The sequence below is a fragment of the Zosterops lateralis genome (assembly GCF_965231275.1).
Source record: "Zosterops lateralis genome assembly, chromosome: Z".
Taxonomy (NCBI): Eukaryota; Metazoa; Chordata; class Aves; order Passeriformes; family Zosteropidae; genus Zosterops; species Zosterops lateralis.
This window is the reverse complement of record NC_139800.1, coordinates 66,215,571-66,236,633: the sequence shown is the minus strand read 5'-3', so window position 1 is coordinate 66,236,633 and position 21,063 is coordinate 66,215,571. Positions and strand designations below refer to the sequence as shown.

Below are 21,063 nucleotides of genomic sequence, written 5' to 3'. Positions count from 1 at the left end.
AGGTATGTGACTGCCATTGTCCAGTGAGCTATCATTTCCCAGATCCAGGTCTGGCATTTAGGTTATCTTGATAGCTATTGTTAGCAAGCAGTGCCAGATATTCCTAAAACAAACCTCAGGAGTCAGGAAAAGAACAGGTGAAAACAATTGGTAACAGGAACCCTGCCCTTATTGTAATAAGGAAGCAGACATATTACAGCTACCCTTAGAGCTTGCATATTTATTGAACAAATCCTACTAAAATAGCTAAAATACATTGAGTACTTGCATTATTAAAGATCACATTGTTACAAAAGCCTGCATTTTCAGCAGTACACAACTGCAACTATACATAAATGCCACAACTGTTGAATATTACTTCTTGCTCTATATACAGCACAACAGACGTATCTATTCTATTGGAAAATAAAGTGTACAAGGAAAGAGATACAGAAGGTAGGGAAAGGAAAGAAATCTAGAAGTGCAGTGCATGCATTGGTATTTAACAGTCAGAAGCTAAGACAGTTCAGAACAAGGCCTGCCCTGTAAAAGGAATAGCTAAAAGACAGAATCATATAAAAAATTAAGGTGGGCTTTCAGACTGTGTCTAACACAACAACACTCCATGAGTAGATGATACTGCTTAGTTTTGTGGTTTGTGTTACTTTGTATTTATAGTAGTTTGGGAGCAAGAACAAAAATGTAAAGTCCACACGTTGACAGTACTGTGGAAATGTACTCTTTCCCCTTTAGGACTTCTCTTCCCAGAAATTTGCTGTATTTTTCTTACTATATCCCCTAGTTTATGGATTTGAAGAGGACATTAAAACTTGTCCCTTCTTTAAAAAAGGCTTGTAAGAAAAAAAGACAAAAATCAAGAGATTTTGAGAAGTTGGTGGAAAATTATTGCTCATCTTTCTCCATAAGGTGGATAGGAGTCAGAAAGGAGATTTTACGAAAATTACAGTTTTGTGATTGCTCCCACTATAACTGCATGTTTGTGAGTGGACACTGATAAGGAATCAGTTCCTCACTTGTATACTATAAGTAGTTACTCACCTACAGCACTGTATAAGAAAGCCACACTGAAGACACAAGTAAACAAGTCAGTCCAGTCTAAAGAACAACATTCAGAAAAACAAAGTACCATCACCCTCTCAGAACATGGAAATAAAAAATAACTCCATCAGAGCTACCTTGCCAAGGAGCATATTTAAAGTCCAAAATAGCACCATTCATCAGTGTCTCAAATCCCGTGGCAGCATCACAATCACTTACCACAAGGAAACCATGAGTTTCATACTACTTCTATACATCAAAAGAGTACATGGATAAAATATAGAGATATACAGACAATCAATGAAAATAAACTACTAGGCTTGTTACATCTAAATGAAAAAAAAGGGGGACTCTCAGCCTCTGCAAGAAGCAGTTTGGGTTGGTGGAAACGGAGAGAGTGGTTTACCAGTTGTGTGTGAGCTGTGGAGTTTGAGTAGTGAAAGACGTTGCTGTGGTAGAACCAGGCCTGAGGGCCCACCTGTAATGTTTGTAAACATGGATTCACAGTGTGAAATTCTGAGAGCTTTCGCTTGAGTTAGAATGTTAAAAACTAGTTTTTATGGTACACGTTTGTCCACTGTTATTCTCTAAAGCAAGGCTCAGAGTCCCATAGTTTCTTCTTACACTTGATGATTTACACAGAAACAATTTCCAATATATGACACCATGACCTCATCAAACCCATACACCATATGTAATACAAATGGAAAAATTATGTTTAAAAAGAGTAGAGGTAATTGATTTTGGTGAAATGTTGTCCATAGCCACTTGCTGGAGCCAGGTGCGCCCCCTCTGCCTCACTTTTCTTGCGATTCACTTCCTTTGAGATGGGGAGATTTCCCTGTGGAGAGGAATAAGTGATATTAGCTGTGCTTCTGTTTGGTGTATTGCTCCCTTCTCTTATCTTAATGTTTCTATAGTTCCCTAGCATTTGCTCGTCTACTAAACATGACTGAAGCACCTTAAACAACAGAGAACAAAGGGTTGTTTGAAAACCAGGCAGTTCTTGCAGCATCTGAGAAAAATGTTTCACTTGGGCATGAATGAATATGTCCTAGCAGCAAAAAATGCAAAAGATCCAACATAAAAGTGCATATTATTTATGAAAGATCATCTTAATATTAAGAGGACTTTTTTCAGGTTAGACTTCTTATTTTTTAAAAATGTTACTCTTTAACCAACCAACATACACTAGTTGTATGTTGGTTGGTTAAAGAGTAACCTTTTCCCTATATAAATCCTTAAAAAAAAAATCATACTAAAAACACTGCATTGTTTTCTTGTTCTGAGCAGGTAAGGAAGTGGTGTGCCTTATGAGCCAGCTGCCAATAGATCTTTGTTAACCATACATATTAACTGTGCCTATTCAGCAAAGGTTTTAAACAGTATTTAAATATATGTTTCATTTTAAGCCTCAGAATGAAGCCTAAAGGCTAAGCACGTGCCTAAAGTACTTTGCTGATGATATGCCACTATATGTCACTGTGGGATCTGAAACAAAAATAATTTGTTTAGCTCGTAATGTATCTTAAGGGAAAAAAAAATCTGTATTTTTTGGTTTTAAGTGGTAAGAGATGTAAAGGTCTTTTATTGCTCATATTGTTTAGGATGTGTTTGTCACATAAGCTCAGCGCCTCTCTTTATTTAAGAAATTAAAGTTATCTTCCCCAAGTTCATTTTTTTTCTGATGTGAGGGTTGTGAATTTCGGAATTAGCAATTAAATACATGGCAGTTTCCCAATGACCAATAAAGTGCAATTTTCAGCAATTTTCCTTTCTTGGCTCTTCAAACCCAGAATTTTCACTGGGATGTTCATACTTGCTACATTTACTTGTGCTGGGAATGAAGCCATCCCATGGCTCTGTCACTGTCTTTATCACAGTGGACAGGATAAATTCTGCTTTTAGGTAGATGAACTCCCCATGGGGTTCTGCACTGCACACAAGAGCAGTTTCCAGGCTGAGCACAGAGCAAAATCCTTTCCTGGAGATAGCTGGTGACCTGTTCCTTTGGGGCATCAAGAAATGGAGGAAATGAGCAGAATTTGGTCAGTACATATGCAGAAGGGTAAGGAGTTGTAAAGTATATTTGCTAGAGCCAATATGGGTATTTTGCAAGAATTTCAAAATGAGAAAATAACATTAAAATTTTAGTGATTGCACAGACATGTTTCATCACAGTACTCTAGAAAATTCCATCCTCATTACAGTATTTTTACTTATTTTTGTTTTATTAAATTTCTCCTTGTGTATCATCACAGAATACAAAGGGAAGACTAGAAACTTAGACATGCAAACAGGCACACCACGCAGGCCAAAGGTCTGGGCAAATTTCCAAAAGCATTGTGTTGGGCAGTTCCTTTTCAGCTGTGAAAACAATCTCAGTCCTGAAATTCTGCCGTACAATCATGAGATATAAAATCCCATGTGACCCTTCTAGGTCTGGAAATAAAATGTCATTAAGAACTGAAGCCTATTTTTGTTGGTTGTATGAAAATAAAATTTTTAAAAACCCCCAACACTTTTATCTCAAATAATAGTTTTTAAAAAATCTAGCAATTTTACTTTATTTTTTTAGAGGTTCAAGCTGTTTAGCGCTGAGTAGATAAAAGTGCTCAGTTGGAGGACTGAAAATTTTCTGCAGTTTTTTTCACCAATTTATCCTAATTAATTTTATAGAACAAATTTTTAAAATTCTGAGGACTCACAGTTTCTGTTTAAGAAGATACTCTGCTGGAAGCTGGACTATGAGCAATTAATATAGTTTTTTTTCAATGTCAATTGTGAAAAAATTTGAAGCTAGTCCTAAAAACGGGCTGTTGTACCAGCACATGCCAAATATCTTCTGAAGAATTACATAAAGGCTAGGAAAAATGTATTTTTAAAGCAAGTATCCAGTAACTTTAAAGGGAAAAAGATTTATAATATGTTTTGGCTAGTTGAGAAACTGTTATCCCTTCTGAGAAACTTTTATTTTAAGCTATGTATAGTATAAACCCACAGCTATTCATAAACCCAATATAATGCAGCACTGTTGCTATGCTGCACATAGTGTACAGCTTTATTCCTGCCCTTCAGGAGAAACTTCATTTAATGATGAACAATTTCCTGAAAGCCTCTAATGTAACGTTTTTAATAAAAATTATCTAGTTAACACACAGCTGATTCATAAAATTAGCAAATTCATTTGATGTAAGTATGACCCTATAGAGCACATTAATCATGCTCTGGCACAGCTACCAGCCTTTTCAACTGAACTTTTGGAATACTGTGAATGCTAAGAATGGCAGTACTGCAATATATGCTAAATTAAAGACTGGCAGGCTGGCACATGAGGCTGCAAATAGCCCACCTATAAACTTTAGAAGTTCCCTTGTAGAGGAAGAAGTGTAGATGAAAGTATAGTGTTATCCATATGGAACAATAGCAGAGTTTTGTTAATAGGGAGGAGAAGCCTAGTTAATAACTGAAATGTAATAATTTTCCATGTTTTTTCTTCTTTACTTACCTGCTTGAGCCAGTAATTGAAAGGGAATATGAAAATAAAATATGTATATCCTGTGGTTCTGTGTAATCTGTTATCTTTCACTACTGAAATTTCATGCCCAGTTTCACATTTATTAAACCAGTAATGGTAACAGAATAAATCTTATTGATGCTGTCTGATGAGCCACATCTTCTGCCTTTATGTTGTGGTATTTCTTGTCAAACTCAGATGAAAACTGCCATGCTTTGTATGCTTGCTACTCAAGCCAGATAAAGCACAAGCAAGATACTTAATAAAAGATAACCCAGTTCCTCCTGCTGCATTATCATTGACTTTTTCATCTGCATTGCTAGGAAAGCATTGCCAAAATTACGCACTCAAAACTCAGAGGTCAGACTTGTAAAATCATGAGACAGGCTTAAGAAATACGAGCCTTTGAAAATTAGCATGTTTTTCTCCTGGTGCGCAGCCAGCAAGAGTCCATGTTTCCTGCAAGCCTGAAGGCTAAAAACATAATTATAAAATGAAAACTGAGATCTTCAGTTAACTGCATGGTACAAAGAGCCAAGGCTTTAAGAAAAACAGAGTAACATGGGACTCGTGATGAAATCATGAGAGCTGGCTACTTTCTTGAAGCGGTTGTAAAATAAAATCCACAGAACTCAATTTAATTTTTAAATTATTTTTTCTGAAAACTTTCATCTTGGCAAATTATTTATTATATGAAAGATATTACATAAATAACTTTACCTGTGGAAATCCCCCATGCCCACAGCTGGTTGGAAAGATCTTCTGGCTTGCCCAAATCATTGAACCTGGCTGATAAACCTGTAGTGACAATAAACACATACAAGATCTTACTAACAAACTCATTAAATGCAGTGGTGTTCATGTGACAGACCACATCACTAAAACAAGTCTAATGTTAGTAGAGCTTGGCCCAGAGTGTTTAATGTTTAGTACATATTTTTTTCACCCATGACAACATCTGTCCTTAGAGCATTCCAATTATATTGTTTTATGTTCATCAGCATTCAACAGGTGCTTTTTAAACAAAAAGAATTAAAAGAATATAGGATAGATTTTTTTTTTTTTAGTATGTATAATAAATTCTTTATAGAGGATGTCTGTACTAATGAACTTGCTGAGGATATTGTGAGAAAACATGTCCATTCCCTTCTGCCAGAGGTTACTGGAAAAGAGCTGTTTAATGAAGTTCATTATCTTTGCTGATGACTTCAAGGGACAAGCACACCACATCTTTGATATCCTTTCACAACGAGTGGTGAACTAGAATGTATAACTTTGTAAGATCACTGAAACAATTATAATTCCATGTTAGGTCCCTGTATTTTCCACATTAAAGAAATTCCAACACATTATAAAACATATACAATAAAATAGCTAGCAGCAGGAATTACTAGTTAAGGTGCTGTCCTGATACCTACAGGAATTTTTTTTAATGTAAAATTGGTAAGATCCAAAGCTGGGCACTGACTACAGTGGAGGTTAAAGTGAATAAATACCAAGATAATGCCTCTCAGCTTCAAGATGAAGATCTGAATATCTCTTCATCTCAGTCTCAGCAACACTGAACTGGTCAGGTACAAGTTACATACAGTGCTGAAATTCTTAAATTTGTTTTCTTGGTGGGCTCTTGGTGTTTGGTGAATTGAACTCTTTCTGCATGATGCCAAGATATCAAACTGTCAGTGTTTTGAGCTAGCCATTTTAAATTACACCATTCAGATTTGTTTGTACTTTGGGAATCAAAAGTTTCATTGTCAGTAAATTAAGTGCTGGGCCAGTTTTACTAACCCACTTGCTCGTGTGCATATATTGAAACATGAGGAAAGTTTTCATTTCTGTGGAGGTGCATGTTGACTATTAGCTGTCTCAACTGAACTTGTTCTATCCTTGAGAAATTATTGGAAGATTATTTAAAATCTCTTCTCAATAGAAAATACTGAATTCTTCTATAATGCAGGGCATAGAGAGAAATTAAAAACACAGAGCTCAAGGCCGTGCCTGCTTTGTACATTGTCCCATGCTTTTCTGCAGTACAAACTGCAGTGCTTTCTATGGATTAAAGCAACAGATTTTTTTTTCATATCTGAGGTCTCAGACAAGTCAGTTCAGCTCTCTGGGTGTGTTTGGCATAAAATAACAAATGTGTAACACAGTGCACCCTGTGAATTCAGTTAATGTTCACTCTGAATATTTAAAACACGTGAATGAAAGATACCAAGTAATCTCTGAGCTCTTCTGTTGCTAATTATAATCACTGGTTACCTGTTATGCAATTATGTCTTGATTTTATTGTGTAGTCATACTTTTTGGGTAAAAATCTGTGGTGGGAAATAGCAACAGGAGTTCAGTTCTACCACTGTTCACACTAGCAAAGTATACAAAATGTGTATGAGGGGATCACATAAGCATCAGAATACAGAATTAGTCATAATCATGAATACAAACTTCTATATTTTCCATCGAGCCTGAGATGTATTTAGGTTAGACTATAGGCCGTGTTATCCCTATTAATAACCTAATGGAAATAAAATAAGCACCTGAATTTAGATGAAAAAGAAAAGAATCCTCAAATTAAATTCATACAAATTTGCAAGAATTACAGTTTGAGGGTGGGTTTTGGGAATGAGGCAGGAGGGAAAAGGTCATAATTGTAAGATGAGTTCACAACTATGCTCCAGGGTTAAAAAAAAAAAACAAACAACAAACCAGACACCAAAACCCACCACCACTTGCAAAATACTCCAGATAATCCCCAACTATCTTTCACAGTAATTCTGTAACTCTCTGGGGGTAAAAAAAAAAATTTAAAAAATTAGTAATATCTTCTTTTCTTCTTCAAAAACAAATACCGTGGCCCATATTGGTAGATAATAATCACATGGACCTATTTCACTGTTCTGCTATGACTGTACCAGAGTCCTGAATGGACAAAGAACTTTAGGTATCTGCCTTGGGAGCAATGCTGAAAGACTGGAGAATCATGGCTTAGGATCTGGCAGAGTGAAAGAAGATTCTGGAATGGAAAGAAAGATGCCAGAGCAGAGAACTTCACTTAAGATTTACTGTAGAATTCACTAGGGAAAAAAAAAAAAAAAAGGGATGAAAAACAAACCATGACATCTTGCTGTGCTTTAAAAATGCAGAAACCACTTAGAAGTTCAAATATACTGATAATTAGGGTATTAGAAAAATATATAAAACATTAACTGTTACAGCAGCTCAAAATTACTGATATAAATGTTGCAAGATGAGCTATGAGAGAGAGGAAAGCAATGCTCCATTACAAAGTAGGATGTAAGGGTTACAACATTCCAGCTGTTAGCATGAAGCAAACACTTCTAAATAAATGCTTCCATTGATACACACCAAATTTTCATTTCTTAGTACTTCCTATGTGACTGCTATGCAACTGCACCCTCGGTTTAAATAACCAAAGTATCAAGATTCAGAATGGAATTACTGAGCTTTAGGGTGGATTGAAAACTACAGTAACTGCAAGTCTGCATAATGCTGACTCACATTGATAGCCTCAGTGTTTGATCCTCATTAGCCAGACAGTTAAGCCAGGAAGCTTCATCCATGAACTATCAGATCTCGGAAGACCTCCTTGAGATACCCCTATGCAACAACATGCAATTCTGCTTGAAGTATTGAGGCCAACTTGAAAACTGGGAATTATGCATTCTCTATGAGTATGCTTTCAATTTTATAGCCTCCAGTCTCCTGAAAAGCTACAAATAATACAACTTAATATTAAAGAAAGAGCTAAAGTGGAGGAAAAGAAACACCTTGTCTGTTCACCAGCTCTCTGAAATTCCAGAACTACTGGTAGTGTTTTGGGTTGTTTTGGTTTGGATTTTTTTTCAAAACCAAGAGGATTGAAAACCAGTAGAGTCTACTTTTACTCCTTTGGCCAACAGACTGAAAAACTCTTTTGCTCTTGCTCTGCTTTACCAATATTTCAAAATTCTTATTCCTGGGTTTTTCCATTTTAAGTCATGCTTTGTTAAAGAACAACGGTAGGGGAGCACAATCTTTTGCTCAGCCTTAAAACAGATGCATAAAATAATTTTAACAGAGCTGAACTAAATGTACTCTATTAGTCACATCAAAATGCTAAAATTGATTTGATACCCACTCTTCATTCCTATTCACTAAGAGTGTCTTTCAAACATTCAGATAAATCCATCAAGAGGAAAAAAACCCCAGATTTATGGCATGCTAAACTTACTAAAATGAGCATATTCCTGTTAAGCATTCACAAGGTTTTTACAGTTAAGAAGCAATTGAGAAAGTCCTTGGAACTATTTTTTTTTTCTGTAATTTTTTTCCTTTTTCCTCATCTGAACCAAAACTGAATTCCTGTAATCAAGTCTCATTCAGCACTTACAGTGGTATTCAACTGCACTCTTGATTTCTTAACTAAAAGTTTACTGAAGAGCAACTGCTCTGAGGAAATCAGTAACCTCCTTTTACAGAAGTTTCAGGTAACTTCTTCGTCTTATAAATCAATTTTGAGGCAAGGGGGAATGAAACCAAAAAGGAAATTATGGCAAATACTGTAATTCCTAATTCCAAATAAAAGGTGACCATGTCCAACAATTCTGCAGTTCTGCAGTAGTCTACCTAGGGAAAAAAATAAAAACAACAAACTATTAAGAAAAATATTTACTATGTGGATTAGCAGTGTAATAGCAGACACAAATGGCCACATGTTGAGAAACATGGGAGTAGAATGATAAGAGGTGTGTGTGGAAAAGAAAGAAAGGAAGAGACATGCTTGTTTTCTCTGCAGCACTAACATGACATTGTGCAGCTGTGAGGACTGAGTGCCCTGTATGCCTAATCCAGAACAGAGAAAGGGAGAGAGGCCACCCTCCTCCTGAGAATGGGCTGTATAGCCAAAAAAGGAGCACTGCTCCTCATTTCAGTATCCACATTTCTTTAAAATTTCTTAGCTGCCAGCTAGTTTGAGCTGTAGATGTACTTTTCACAGCACATCCTACCATGTACTTATCAATTCCCCCAAATGCCTCCCACTGCAGTAAAACATTTTCTTTCTAACTAACATCCCACAATCACAATCCAAATGCATAAACAATCTTACTGCACCACTGCTCAAACACTAAATAAATAATTTTGTGAATGAAAACCTCACTAATCTTTCTTAAACTAAACTGGAGGGCAAGCTTATGCTAGAATCAGAGCCTTTGCTTCAGTGCAGGGCATAAACTAATGCTCCCATCCTCAGTAATTTGTTTTTAAATAAGGAGGGGAACATTATGAAAGTATAAAATACATATATTCACTGTGTTCCTAATCTCGCACACAAGATTTAATACATACAGCAACTCTCAGCTGAACAGTGGCTGCTTTTTAAGAGTTTGGTTGAGCAGCAGTATTCTATCAGTCACAGCTTCTATTTTCCAGATCTTCTGGAGAGGGCAATGACAAGGCTACATCAAGAGTACTCATCATGACTCCTTATTTCAATGAGTCCTTGAAGTTCTGATGAGCCTTTGTTATATTTAAGAAGCTGAACTCATGATGAAACAAGATGCTTCTAGTGTGATAGGCTGACTCTGGAACAGGCTCACAGAGGAAGCCTTCCCTATGGAAACAGCAGAAACCAAAACTTGCACAAATTAAAATGCAACTTCATTGCCTTAGCTTAATAAATTTAAAATGCTGTGAACATGTGATTTAGCAGATATGAGACTTCACAATTTTCTGAACTTGTTTGCTTCTTTGAGTGTCTGTGCATCACGAGTCTGAGCCTCTGCTTGAGGTGCAGTGCAAGTCATCCCAAATAACCTGACTTCATGATTTTAGTATCCTGTCAAGGCAGCAGATCTTTCTGTCATCCCTGGTTTTCACATCAGTGCCATGAACATCAAAAAACAGTGGGGAAATCCAATAATTTTTATTTATTTCACTTGGTTGGTTCCACACAGTAAAGAAGGTTAGATAAATGACTTGAGAGAATTGATGAAAAATCACATAATGATTCTGCAGCTGGGGCACCTTTTTGTGAGACTTTACCTGCCATTGCAATGATAATACTTGGCAGTATATCAGCAGAACATGGCAAGACAGCTGTATACCTGAATTTGCCTTTGACTTCTCTGTATCAGCATCTTTTGATGTCTTTGCCTTTTCATGGGGAAGATATTACTTGTGCTTTTTATTCCTTTCCATCTGATGACTCAAACTCACAACCACATAGAGATGAAGAGGCCTAAATGAGGCAAACATCTTTTTCCTTGCATCCCCCTCTGCACACTGCAAATTAATTATAAAGTTTATTTTTTAAGTATTTGGGGAATTTTGCAGTCCTTTTGTATCTCTTCTGCAATTTCTGTCAGTTTCATAGAATAGGATGTCATTTGCTCCTTCCCAAAATAGCATAAGGAAGTGACCTTGAAAATATTTTATTTAGATTTTAATGGAAAAGCTTCTCCTATAAACTCATTGTAATCTGTTGTTTCCTTTGTTGTTCTTAAAGCATCTATTCTTGAGGTTACACTGAAGTGTCTGTCCTGTGCATTCTCCTACCCTGGCTTATCTGTATCAGCTTCTTCCAAGGGCCCATTCCTGTCCTCATCCATATACAGGTTGCATGTTTTATATGTGTACTTACATATAAGACTCCTGTCCAATTATTTATCCAGTAAGAAACTCTCTACAGAAAGTTTAGCTGTATTCTAATACATGTGATTGAATGAGGTTAGTTATAGAAAACACTTTCTAACTTCCCTGGGGAGGAAGTTACCACCCCACACCAACTGAATGTAATGCAACTTTTAGGAAAAGAGATCAATTTTCACTTTTCTGCACTAGTTAGAATCAATCCTGCTTGTGTGCTACAAGTGTTGTCATGCTGCTTTTTTTACTTTGCTAATACACAAAAATCATTGCAAAACATTGTTAATATTTACCATGCATACAAAGAGTAAGAGAAAATAATCAAGCAGTGCATTGTGAACACTGTCATAAATGATCCTCCAACTTCTTACTGAACTAATGAATTTTACTAAGATGCTCATTACCAGAGTATTACACTCCTTGAATGAGAAAGAATACATTTATTTCAGAGAAAATAAAAAAACAACTGTATATTATGTGGAAAGTTCCATCAAGCAATAAAATGGTTGCAAATTACTTTGTTCCTCCAGTAAATTTCTGTGTATGTTCTCCAAAACTGCAAAACATCAAGAAATCAAAATAAGCAAATCAGCCATCCAGAAAACCAAACTCAGAACCCAGTAAAACCCCACGTATTTATTTTGTCTCTGTACTACAGTATTTTTATTTTTTTTTACTTAACATGCACAGAAAACAACAAGACTGAGAATTGAAATAATACTCTAGTTCTCAGTTAATTACAAAGGAGTTGGTAATTTGTTCCTCAAGTGCAATAAGGTAGAGATTAATTAGTAACTATTGCCATCTACATCTAATGATAACTGCAGAACAAAATGCATAAGCAAGTCTCTTGTTATAAACTCAGCTGAACACACAGCATGGCAGCAAAAATTCTGGACCAAAGGATGCAAAGTCATTTTTCAGTAGTTTCATACCTAACATGGACAAATTACTTGAGCTACAGAGGAGGAAGAAAAGAAGCATGGTCAGAGGCTGACCAAAAATTCTATTTAGTCCTGTGTCCTCACTCTACAGAGTTTTGATCTTCAGGGAAAGTCCAGCAAGAACAGTGGCCAGTAAGTGAATCCTTAAGAACAGGAACAGAGACAGACCAGAATAATGCTTCTCCTGCATGCCCTCTGAGACTTGGCCCTCCACTCTTGTCATACACAAAATGTATGCACCATGCAGTCTGCCAAAAGAAGTATTTCTTTTAAAAAATTTCCAATACGTTTACTAAATTAATGGGCTAAATGCTGTGACTTACAGAATGCTCAAGAGACTGCTTTGGGCTACAACAGTTTTTCTCTCACATCCTAAAAAGATGAGCAGAAATCCAACCAAGAATGCTGTTCCCCAAGTGCAGGCAAACTCACTGCCTCTGCCAACTGCTTTCCCAGCCACAAGAGCCCTTCTTTCCCCTCAGGAGGTGCCAGCCCCTTGCCCAGGAGCATTTTGCAGGCAAGTATTAAAAAAGCCCCAGCCATACTCTTGGAAATGGGAGAGAGTACCACATTATAGAGCCAGTCCTTACTTACCTCATTAAGAGAGATGTAATGAGGGCAGCTGATTGTTAACAAGTGCTTGAAAGCACTGGTACATTTACCTGAAGCCTCCCTATTACCAGCCTCTACTAGGCAGATAGTAATGCAGGTAAGTGGTACTCCAGACACTAAAGCACAAAATGTATCATGGCTGTTCTGGAAGCTAAAACTAATACCATATCTGTGGGTTCTGGGACTTGTCCAAGGAGCTGTGTAAACTCATACTTTGTGATGGAGATTTATCACAGATACCCAGTCATTTTAAAGCAAAGAAAGAAGACTTGTTCCTCTCTAACTTGACCTTTCTAAGTAGCTCTGAGGTGTCAATGTGTGCCTTCTAAACATCAGTGCTGGAAGAGGCCAGGAGTTCTTTCTGACAATGTGTGTATTAAGACAAGACTTTTATCACCTCCAGTGAGGATGCACAAATTTCTTATAACTTTTTTCAACTTGCTCCCACATAAGTATGCCAAGCTAGTAGAGGTAATCAGATTACTGTTAACAAAATTATTCCAGAGAAACAACTTCTTGCAGGATGAGAAAATCCTACTTGTTCTGAGGGTGGGTTGGTTTTGCTTGTTTGTTTGTTTGTTTGTTTGTTTGTTTGTTTGTTTGTTTTAATGCAGTATTTACAGAAGGAAACATCAGGAATCTTCCCAGCAACATGTATACAGTAGTGCTACTGTGAATTTGCCAGACCAGAAGTCCAAATCTAATTGCATGTAACACTCAAACAATGATTCATACAATTAAATTAAAATTCATACATTAAACACTTGAAAATAATATTTTTTGCACCATTGAAGATTGTGTCCTCAACCAATATAGTTTAATGAAGTGAATAGGTATTTGAAATAAAACCAAAATACAAATAGTTAAAATTATTTTTATTAAAATATCCTGTCTCAGTCAATGAAGCCAACTGAATTATGTTTATAAAGTTGTTCTAGAACTATTGAGTGTCATCCTTTTCCCATCTCTTCAGAATATGCAAGGATCAGAATTCAGGTATGAAGCAGCAGCATAGCAAGGTCAGGAAAAAAGTAAAAATATTGTTAGTGATGGCTTTGGATCCAAGTCTTAAAAAACCAATGTCATATCTGTTCTGTTACTAGGTTAGATTTTCTAAAATTTCAGCCTTTGAAGAAAACAATAGTAAAGATTTTTCCTGGACCTAGTATTACATAAACCTTCCATTCCATGTGTCAACACAGTTTCTTTCAGATAGAGTATGCTGGAGCAGAGTAGCAAAATTTTAGCACCCAGGAGCATGTTTCTGACTGAATAGAAACAAGTATATAAAAAGCTTTTGTCTTTTCATGTGCATATGAACTGTACCACTGAAATATCCACAGTATCTATAGCTTTGGGCAAAAATTACTTTTTTTTTTAATCTCCGCTTTTCTACTCATAATCAAGTAAAGGTTTGTTTTCTGCTCAGCTCAGGTGGCTTGACAGAAGTATTGCAAAAAACTGGTTTGTATTCTGCTTATAAATTTTGTAAGCTGGAAAGGCTTTAATTTTCCCTGATTTTTCAGCAATCAAGTAGTGCTGTGCAAACTACACACCATGCGTAACATGCACATTACATAAGCACAATATACACGTTCAGATGGCCAAAAGTATTTCGCTTTCATCCCTCACAATTACTTCTCTTGACCAAATTCTGTCCATGCTATACATGAACAGAAGAGGATCTGATAGTCCTGCAGGTTCTGTGTGCCTCTGACTTACCATAAAGGAGACTCCAATTCCAGTTCCAGTACCAGGCTTGGCAATAATCAACCAGGTATGAGTTTTCTCATGCCAGACCAAGGGCTGCTTTTGTCAAATGTGTGTCTAGTAATAGGCTGGACATATAGTCTCATTTCATTATCTTGCCGGGTTTTGGGGTGTTTTGTTTGTTTGTTTGTTTGTTACCTTCTTTTCTTTTTTTGATTTGGTTGGTTGGTTTGGTGGTTTTTTCCTTTTTTTTTTTTTTCCTTTCTCAGAGCATATAAAAGGTTCCAAATAATGCCTGCCTCTGAAAGGCCAATTCTAGACTCCATTCTCCACAAATAATCCTAAAATTATGAAGAGCTGTTGCAGCCCACGGGCACAGAAAATTACAGAATGTGTAAAGACACATGCTTGTAACTCCCTGGAAAAAGCTTAGTAATGGCTAAATTGGGATGAAATGTCAAACACAAAAATCTTAAACACAAAATTTTCTTCATAAATATCTTCACCTAATGTAAATGATACTATAAATTTCTCTACAAACTAGAAAAAAAAATTTAAAAAAAAAAGCCACAAACAAAAACCTAAACGGGATGGTGATTCTTTTCTCTTCAACCAAATGCAGGCTGTCTTTTCTCTCCCTCTAACTTAACAAAAAAGGCTTTCCTTCAAACTATTTTTGCCCCTAAAGGTAATCATCCCCTATTTCTCTTTTCCCCCAAGTAATACTCTAAAGTGCAGGGAATGCAAATGACCAAATATGACAGAATAACCTCAGAACTGATGCAGTTCAGGCAAGGATTCACTACAGGAAACATTCAGCCCAAATGACCTACTTCCAGAGCCTTTTTACTCTGGGATGACACAGCTGTACTGTACAACAGCCAGCCAAGAGACTCCACACCAGTAAGAAATGCTGACAAGAAAGCAATCTCATTGTGGTAAACCAGGAGCAAATTAATGACTGGTTCTAGATTATCTTCTGTTTACATACAGAAAAGTCAAAATTAAATTCTAAAGGATCTATTTACTGATGTACACGTTTATTAGTGTTGTTAATTTCAATTCTTTAAGCACTGGCATTGTGAGCTCCCAAAACCTAACTTAAAATCCACAAGAAAGAGAAAAGGAATGCTTTGGAAGCACACCTGAGTGTTTTGGAAGCAAAAACCAGATCATTTCTTTAACTGTCTAAAATGATGGTCTGATTCTTTATTTAAAAACTAATATTTAGTGTAACAAAAACAAACAACATAAAACCCAACCTTTTCCTGGTTTTGGTAGGAGCCTTGTTTGAGATCACAGAAAACTAGAATTAAGACTTCCTTACTCCCACTTTTCTAACATGTTCCCTTATTTAAATGATTGGATGAATTTCAATGATTGGATGGGGCAGAAAAAATTCAAAACAAACTCTTTTTTAAAAATACTTTTTTAGTTAGAACCTTTTTTCCCCTTATTAACACTAAAATTTTAGTTTATATTTTATGACATTCAGCACTTGCTTCGAAGGTAGTATATCGAAGTTGTAGCATTTCAAATTAAAAGACACGTAAGTCATGTCAGGATTTTATACATTGCACATAAATATAAAAGGCTCTTTCCTCCTTCAGGTAGACACTTAAGGAAATACTTTATGCAGAAGTAAGGACTGATCATCAAATGGCAAATGTTCTTGTGTAAGATGGCTCAAAATGCCCATGAATTAAAATTATAATATTAATAGAAAGTGCACTCTTCTGCTTTTTTGTTTCTCTTTAAGTTGAGGATATTGTTATTAAACAGGTGCAAGAAAGACTAATTAATTAATCAGGTAATTCTAATGCTAAGTCCAGGAAAAGAAGCAGCATTGAAAACTAATGTGTTAAATAACTTGCTTTTACTGTTTAAAATGTTTAAGCAATATTTTATGAGAAAAGAAAATTAAGAAACTAAGAGGGTAAGACAGTGAAGTTAAATCAAAAACTCATTTGTTCTCACTTAACAAGTTTATTCTAGTCACTTCAAATTTTACTGTAAGCCTAGCTAAATAATTAATGAACTTTCAGCCTGGCAAAAGAATATGAATGCCATTTTCCACCATTTTTTAGGTCTAAGTCTACTGAAACACAGTAGGTAAATTTTCACTGACCAGTGAGAGCATGGTAGAGCCTTTGCATATACTGTGATATTAAAAACAAAGTAAGCACTTTCACTGCCATTATTTCAGTGTGTAGAAAGTGTTGGTATGCAAAGAATACTTCCTGCAAGTTAGAATGGTTAGAGAGATACTTGCAGTTAATATAAGAAGAAATATGCCAAATACTAGTGTGTCCACTGCTGCAAGGAAAGTGTGTCACTGGTCTGAGTTGGAATGACATTCAGTGTTAGTGTGCCAGAAGTGAAAGAAAGGGGGAAAAAAGGGTGGTGGTAGGAGAAGAGATTCTGCCAAGTATCACATCTTAAACAACCTTGCAAGCTGGGGTAAAACCTAATAGTACATTTTAATTTTGATCACAAAAAAAAGAAGTGGAGCTTTTAAAAAGAGCTAAAGGAAGTTTGTATTTATGTTACACTGCAAAGCAAACAATGGGACTAGACAGGTGAGTAACAACATTTTATTTTTGCATTTGTATAGCTTTAAATTGTATTTTATATTCTGGCTCAGAGACTGACTTGACAAAACTGATTCCATTGGATACTACAGGAATCTTGCTAGATTTATAGAACCATCTGCTGGTAGAAATCAGTGGCTATTTTATGCCTAACCAAACTTAAAATAATCTTTTGTTCCATAGATAGGCAAATATTGCATATAGCAGACTGCATAACATCTAAAATGTGGGCTGATTGTCACCTTGGTGTTGGTAGGAAAACAGTTGTCTTATCCAATATCCCACAGTTGTGTGAACAATATGTATTTTAACATGATTTCTATTCAGTTTTAGTGAATCATTTCCCTTTTAATTCCCCACCCCCACCTATTCATTTATACACAGATGAGCAAAGCACTTTGATGAAAGTAGGTTCCAGAATAGACTAAAACTCCAGAATTTGCAAGTTTATTTTTGCAGATAGGAATGATATAAAACAAGGAGCCAAAAACAAAAACAAAGCCTTTATAGCAGAGTATGTATTTGCTTATCTTAATCATTCCTTGAACATCACTCCTCCCCCATATCAAAACAATCCCTAAGAACCAGACATGGATGATAATATTAATGCAATTAACGCAATCTTCATAAGACTGTGTCCCTCTGAACCTCACATTGGGAAAAATATTCTCTCCTTATGTATACCCTATGCAATGCTACTTAAAGCACTGCTCAATACTAATTAACAGAGGTTTGATCATGATTTTATCATGTAGCATCCAAAATACATCACGTTTTTGCCAGCATGTGTATTTAGATATGCTTCTGAGATAGCTGCATGCTCAGCTAAGAATGCAATAACATAAGAAACTGTCTAAACAAGATCTGACTACTCTGAGCACTTTTTCTTAAAAAAAACTGTTACCTTTGTCCTGCTGATTCTGAGACAGTCCTTCTCAGAGAATACCATATTTACATGCATATCTTTAAAATCAGGAGTTTGTCATCAGTAGTATCTCAGGGTACAAAAAATAGGCTTTAATCAATAAAAATACAAACACAATTAGCACTGAAGGAAAGAGGTTGTTGTTCATTAAACATATTACAAACAAGTGCCTGTAAGTTCAGTCAGGTTTGAGGCCTAAACATTTTTTTTCTAGAACATATCTGTGTCACAAAAAATGGTAGTGTTTTCAGAAGGTTAACCTAATAAGAAAAATTAGTTTGCACCTTATGTACTTCCCTGACAGACTAACATTAAATCTTTTTCACTTACTAAGTGCAATGACCTATTTCTTCTTTTTGAGAGGAAGGTGTCAGTGTTGGCACTACTGGATATTGTTTTGTCTGCATGTATTGCCTCATATGTTATGATGTGTAATTTTCACAATTAATTAAATATTTCTTGTTTCAATTAAATAAACCTTACTGCACAGAAAGAGATTTCAGATTTTTATTCAAAAAATGCAAGAAAATAAAAGATCCAACATAAGGAGCTTTTGAGATTACATCAGTTATTGTATGGCAAGTCCCCATAGCCTCAAAAAGCATGTCACATAAAGGTTCTATTTAAAAATGAGTATTGGGAAGGGGGAAATAAGGTTTGTACTGACACAAAAAATTATTTATATTCTGCTAAAGCAACTAATTCTTACCATTTTTAGGTTCTGTTAAGTCTTGGGATTGCAGTTTCTCTCAAGTAGCACAAGGAGAACAATCTGAAAACAATTTTTAAAAAATTAAAAATTAAAAGAAAAAAAGGTAATTCCACTGTCGTAATAGTTAAAAGGTATTATTTTTTGCCAGCATAACAGTGGGTGAACCAAGTATAAGCTTCAGTGGTTAAGATTAAAGTCATGCAAATTATTCTAACCATACATTTGCTTATATATCCTGCATCTCTGCACTTCAGTGGTCTGTAGGCTTAAACACAGGACAAAGGAATCCCTGGTACCTGGATTTGCAGAACCCTGTGCTATTCTTAGCACTGGGTATATTTCTGAAGAGCCCCATAAATAATGGTTAACACAGGTAAAAATCAGACAAGAGGACAAAAAGCTGTCAGTCTATGTTTACTGTAATTTGTGATCCATTGTTCCCAGGCATACTACTAACTGTGGGATTTTGCAATCATGGAACAACTATACCACAATGTAACGGCCCACAGAGTAGGTATTTTTGGAAATGGCACTGCATTACATAACCTCCAGTTTTCTCCCTCTCTCTATTCTACACACACCCCCTATTTTAAACAGGGAGAGAGAAAAGAAGAAGAGTAGGTCCTACCTCATTTACCTTAAATTATCACTCTCTTAATGGGCTAAATATGTAGCATATCTCCTTTATTGACTTTCTTATAGAAACAAAAATTAAAAGATCTCTTCTATTGATCACGTATTTCTTACCTGTAGCATGTATATATGAAATTAGGTATCAGTCATATGTTTACACAAACACATATTGGATTTAAAACTGCAAACTCATATATCTATAAATGTACACAGAAATGTTTTTTAAAAGCAGCATGTCACTACACATTCAGCAAAATATGGTTTGTTTTGGTTGTTTGGTTTTGTTTTCTTTTTTTTTCTCAGAAGAACCACCCAAAATTTAACTGCTGCACATGCAAAAATGCAGAAGGCTGTTGCAAGAATGACTGCTTTCTAAAAATAAACCCCAGCAGCCTGAGAGGAATCCAGTGTCAGGGCGGAGAAGAGGGAGATTCGTTTTACAAGGGAGAAGAAAGGAGGTGATAAACCTATCCTAGAGCATTGCATGCACGCTAACAAAGCCCAGTGCATTAGGTTCAAAAAATGCATTTTGGTCTTTGCAGAGAGCAAAACCTAGAAAAAGGAAAACATTTTAGAAAACCACTTCTCATCTCCCCTTGCATGTATGCAGAAAAATCCTCAGCCTAGAAATCCGGCCTTAAAGCACAAAGACAAAGAGTTAGATACATTTACTGCGCGTTTTCTCATTTTCCTTAAAAAAAGCCTGTTTGGAAATGTGCACCGAGAGGGGAAAGCCAAGATGCGGCAAAGTCCGCCTAAGGACAGAAAGAAATCAAAAAGAAATTAAAAGAAACAAAGAAAAACAGAGATACAGAGATAAGAAAGCAGAAAGGGGGGAGAGGGAGGGAGAGAGCGGGAGAGAGAGGAAGAGGATTAATTAAAAAAAAATAAAATTCTGCGGATTGGAATTGAATATACTTACAGAAAAAAGCCCCCGCTCCCTGCTCACTTTCTGTCCTTTCTACATGATCTGAAACACAAATGTGGATTACAAAAGGGCAGCATGCTACAGAAGGGAATTTATAGTTGGGGGAGTGGAGAGAGGGTAGGGGGTGTGGGTAAGAATGACTGCACCTCTTCCAAAGTGCAGCCTCGGAGGAAAAAAAAAAAAAAAAAAAAAAAAAAAAAAAAAAAAAAAAAAAAAGCAAAAGCGGTGGGGGTGGCTGGGGGAAAGTCTCTCTCTCCCCCCTCCGCCCCCCCCTCCGTTCCCTCTCTCTGGCTGGGTTTTGCTTGCCAGCACTGGTTATATTGAACAATGAGCTAATTCTGATGGCAGCTGGCCAGCTGCCAGCTCCATCCCCCCTTTACACACACAGACTCACACACACACACACACACACACACACACACACACACACTCTCCCCCTGCGCGCCCGCCTCCCCCCGCACGGTGCTGCAGCGCCAGACTGCTTAGTCTGCAATAATCCGCAGCCCCGCGTTCCCCCCGCTGTCTGCGAGCCCAGGGCAGCGCCCGCCCCAACGGGACAGCGCCGGCTGCGGGCAGCGGGGCCGGGGAGCGGGGCGATGGAGCGGGGCCATGGAGCGGGGCGATGGAGAGGGGCCATGGAGCGGGGCGATGGAGCAGGGCGATGGCGATGGAGCGGGGCGATGGCGATGGAGCGGGGCGCGCTGGCTCCGTGCCGCGGGGATCCCGCACCCCTGGGCGGCGGCCAGCCCCAGCCCGGGCGCTGCGCAGCGCGGAGGGGCGGGCGGGGACGGGGGGGAGGCCGGCAGAG

General features: G+C 36.9%; 1 protein-coding gene across 4 annotated transcripts; it reads right to left on the bottom strand.

Annotated features, from left to right (window-relative positions):
* Positions 1–210: 210 nt before the first annotated feature.
* On the bottom strand, positions 211–20,624 carry NREP (neuronal regeneration related protein). 4 transcript variants are annotated; one of them, XM_083882923.1, is made up of 6 exons: positions 20,250–20,624; positions 20,000–20,082; positions 18,692–18,754; positions 11,718–11,756; positions 5,276–5,353; positions 211–1,879 (listed from the first exon to the last, which is right to left on the bottom strand). In XM_083882923.1, the coding sequence occupies exons 3-6, from the start codon at positions 18,692–18,694 to the stop codon at positions 1,757–1,759; spliced, it is 243 nt and encodes an 80-aa protein (XP_083739049.1). In that variant the 5' UTR covers positions 18,695–18,754; positions 20,000–20,082; positions 20,250–20,624; the 3' UTR covers positions 211–1,756. The 4 variants fall into 4 exon arrangements, with proteins under 4 accessions (XP_083739049.1, XP_083739051.1, XP_083739048.1 ...); XM_083882925.1 differs by lacking the exon at positions 11,718–11,756; XM_083882922.1 differs by lacking the exon at positions 20,000–20,082.
* Between the last annotated feature and the right edge of the window lie 439 nt (positions 20,625–21,063).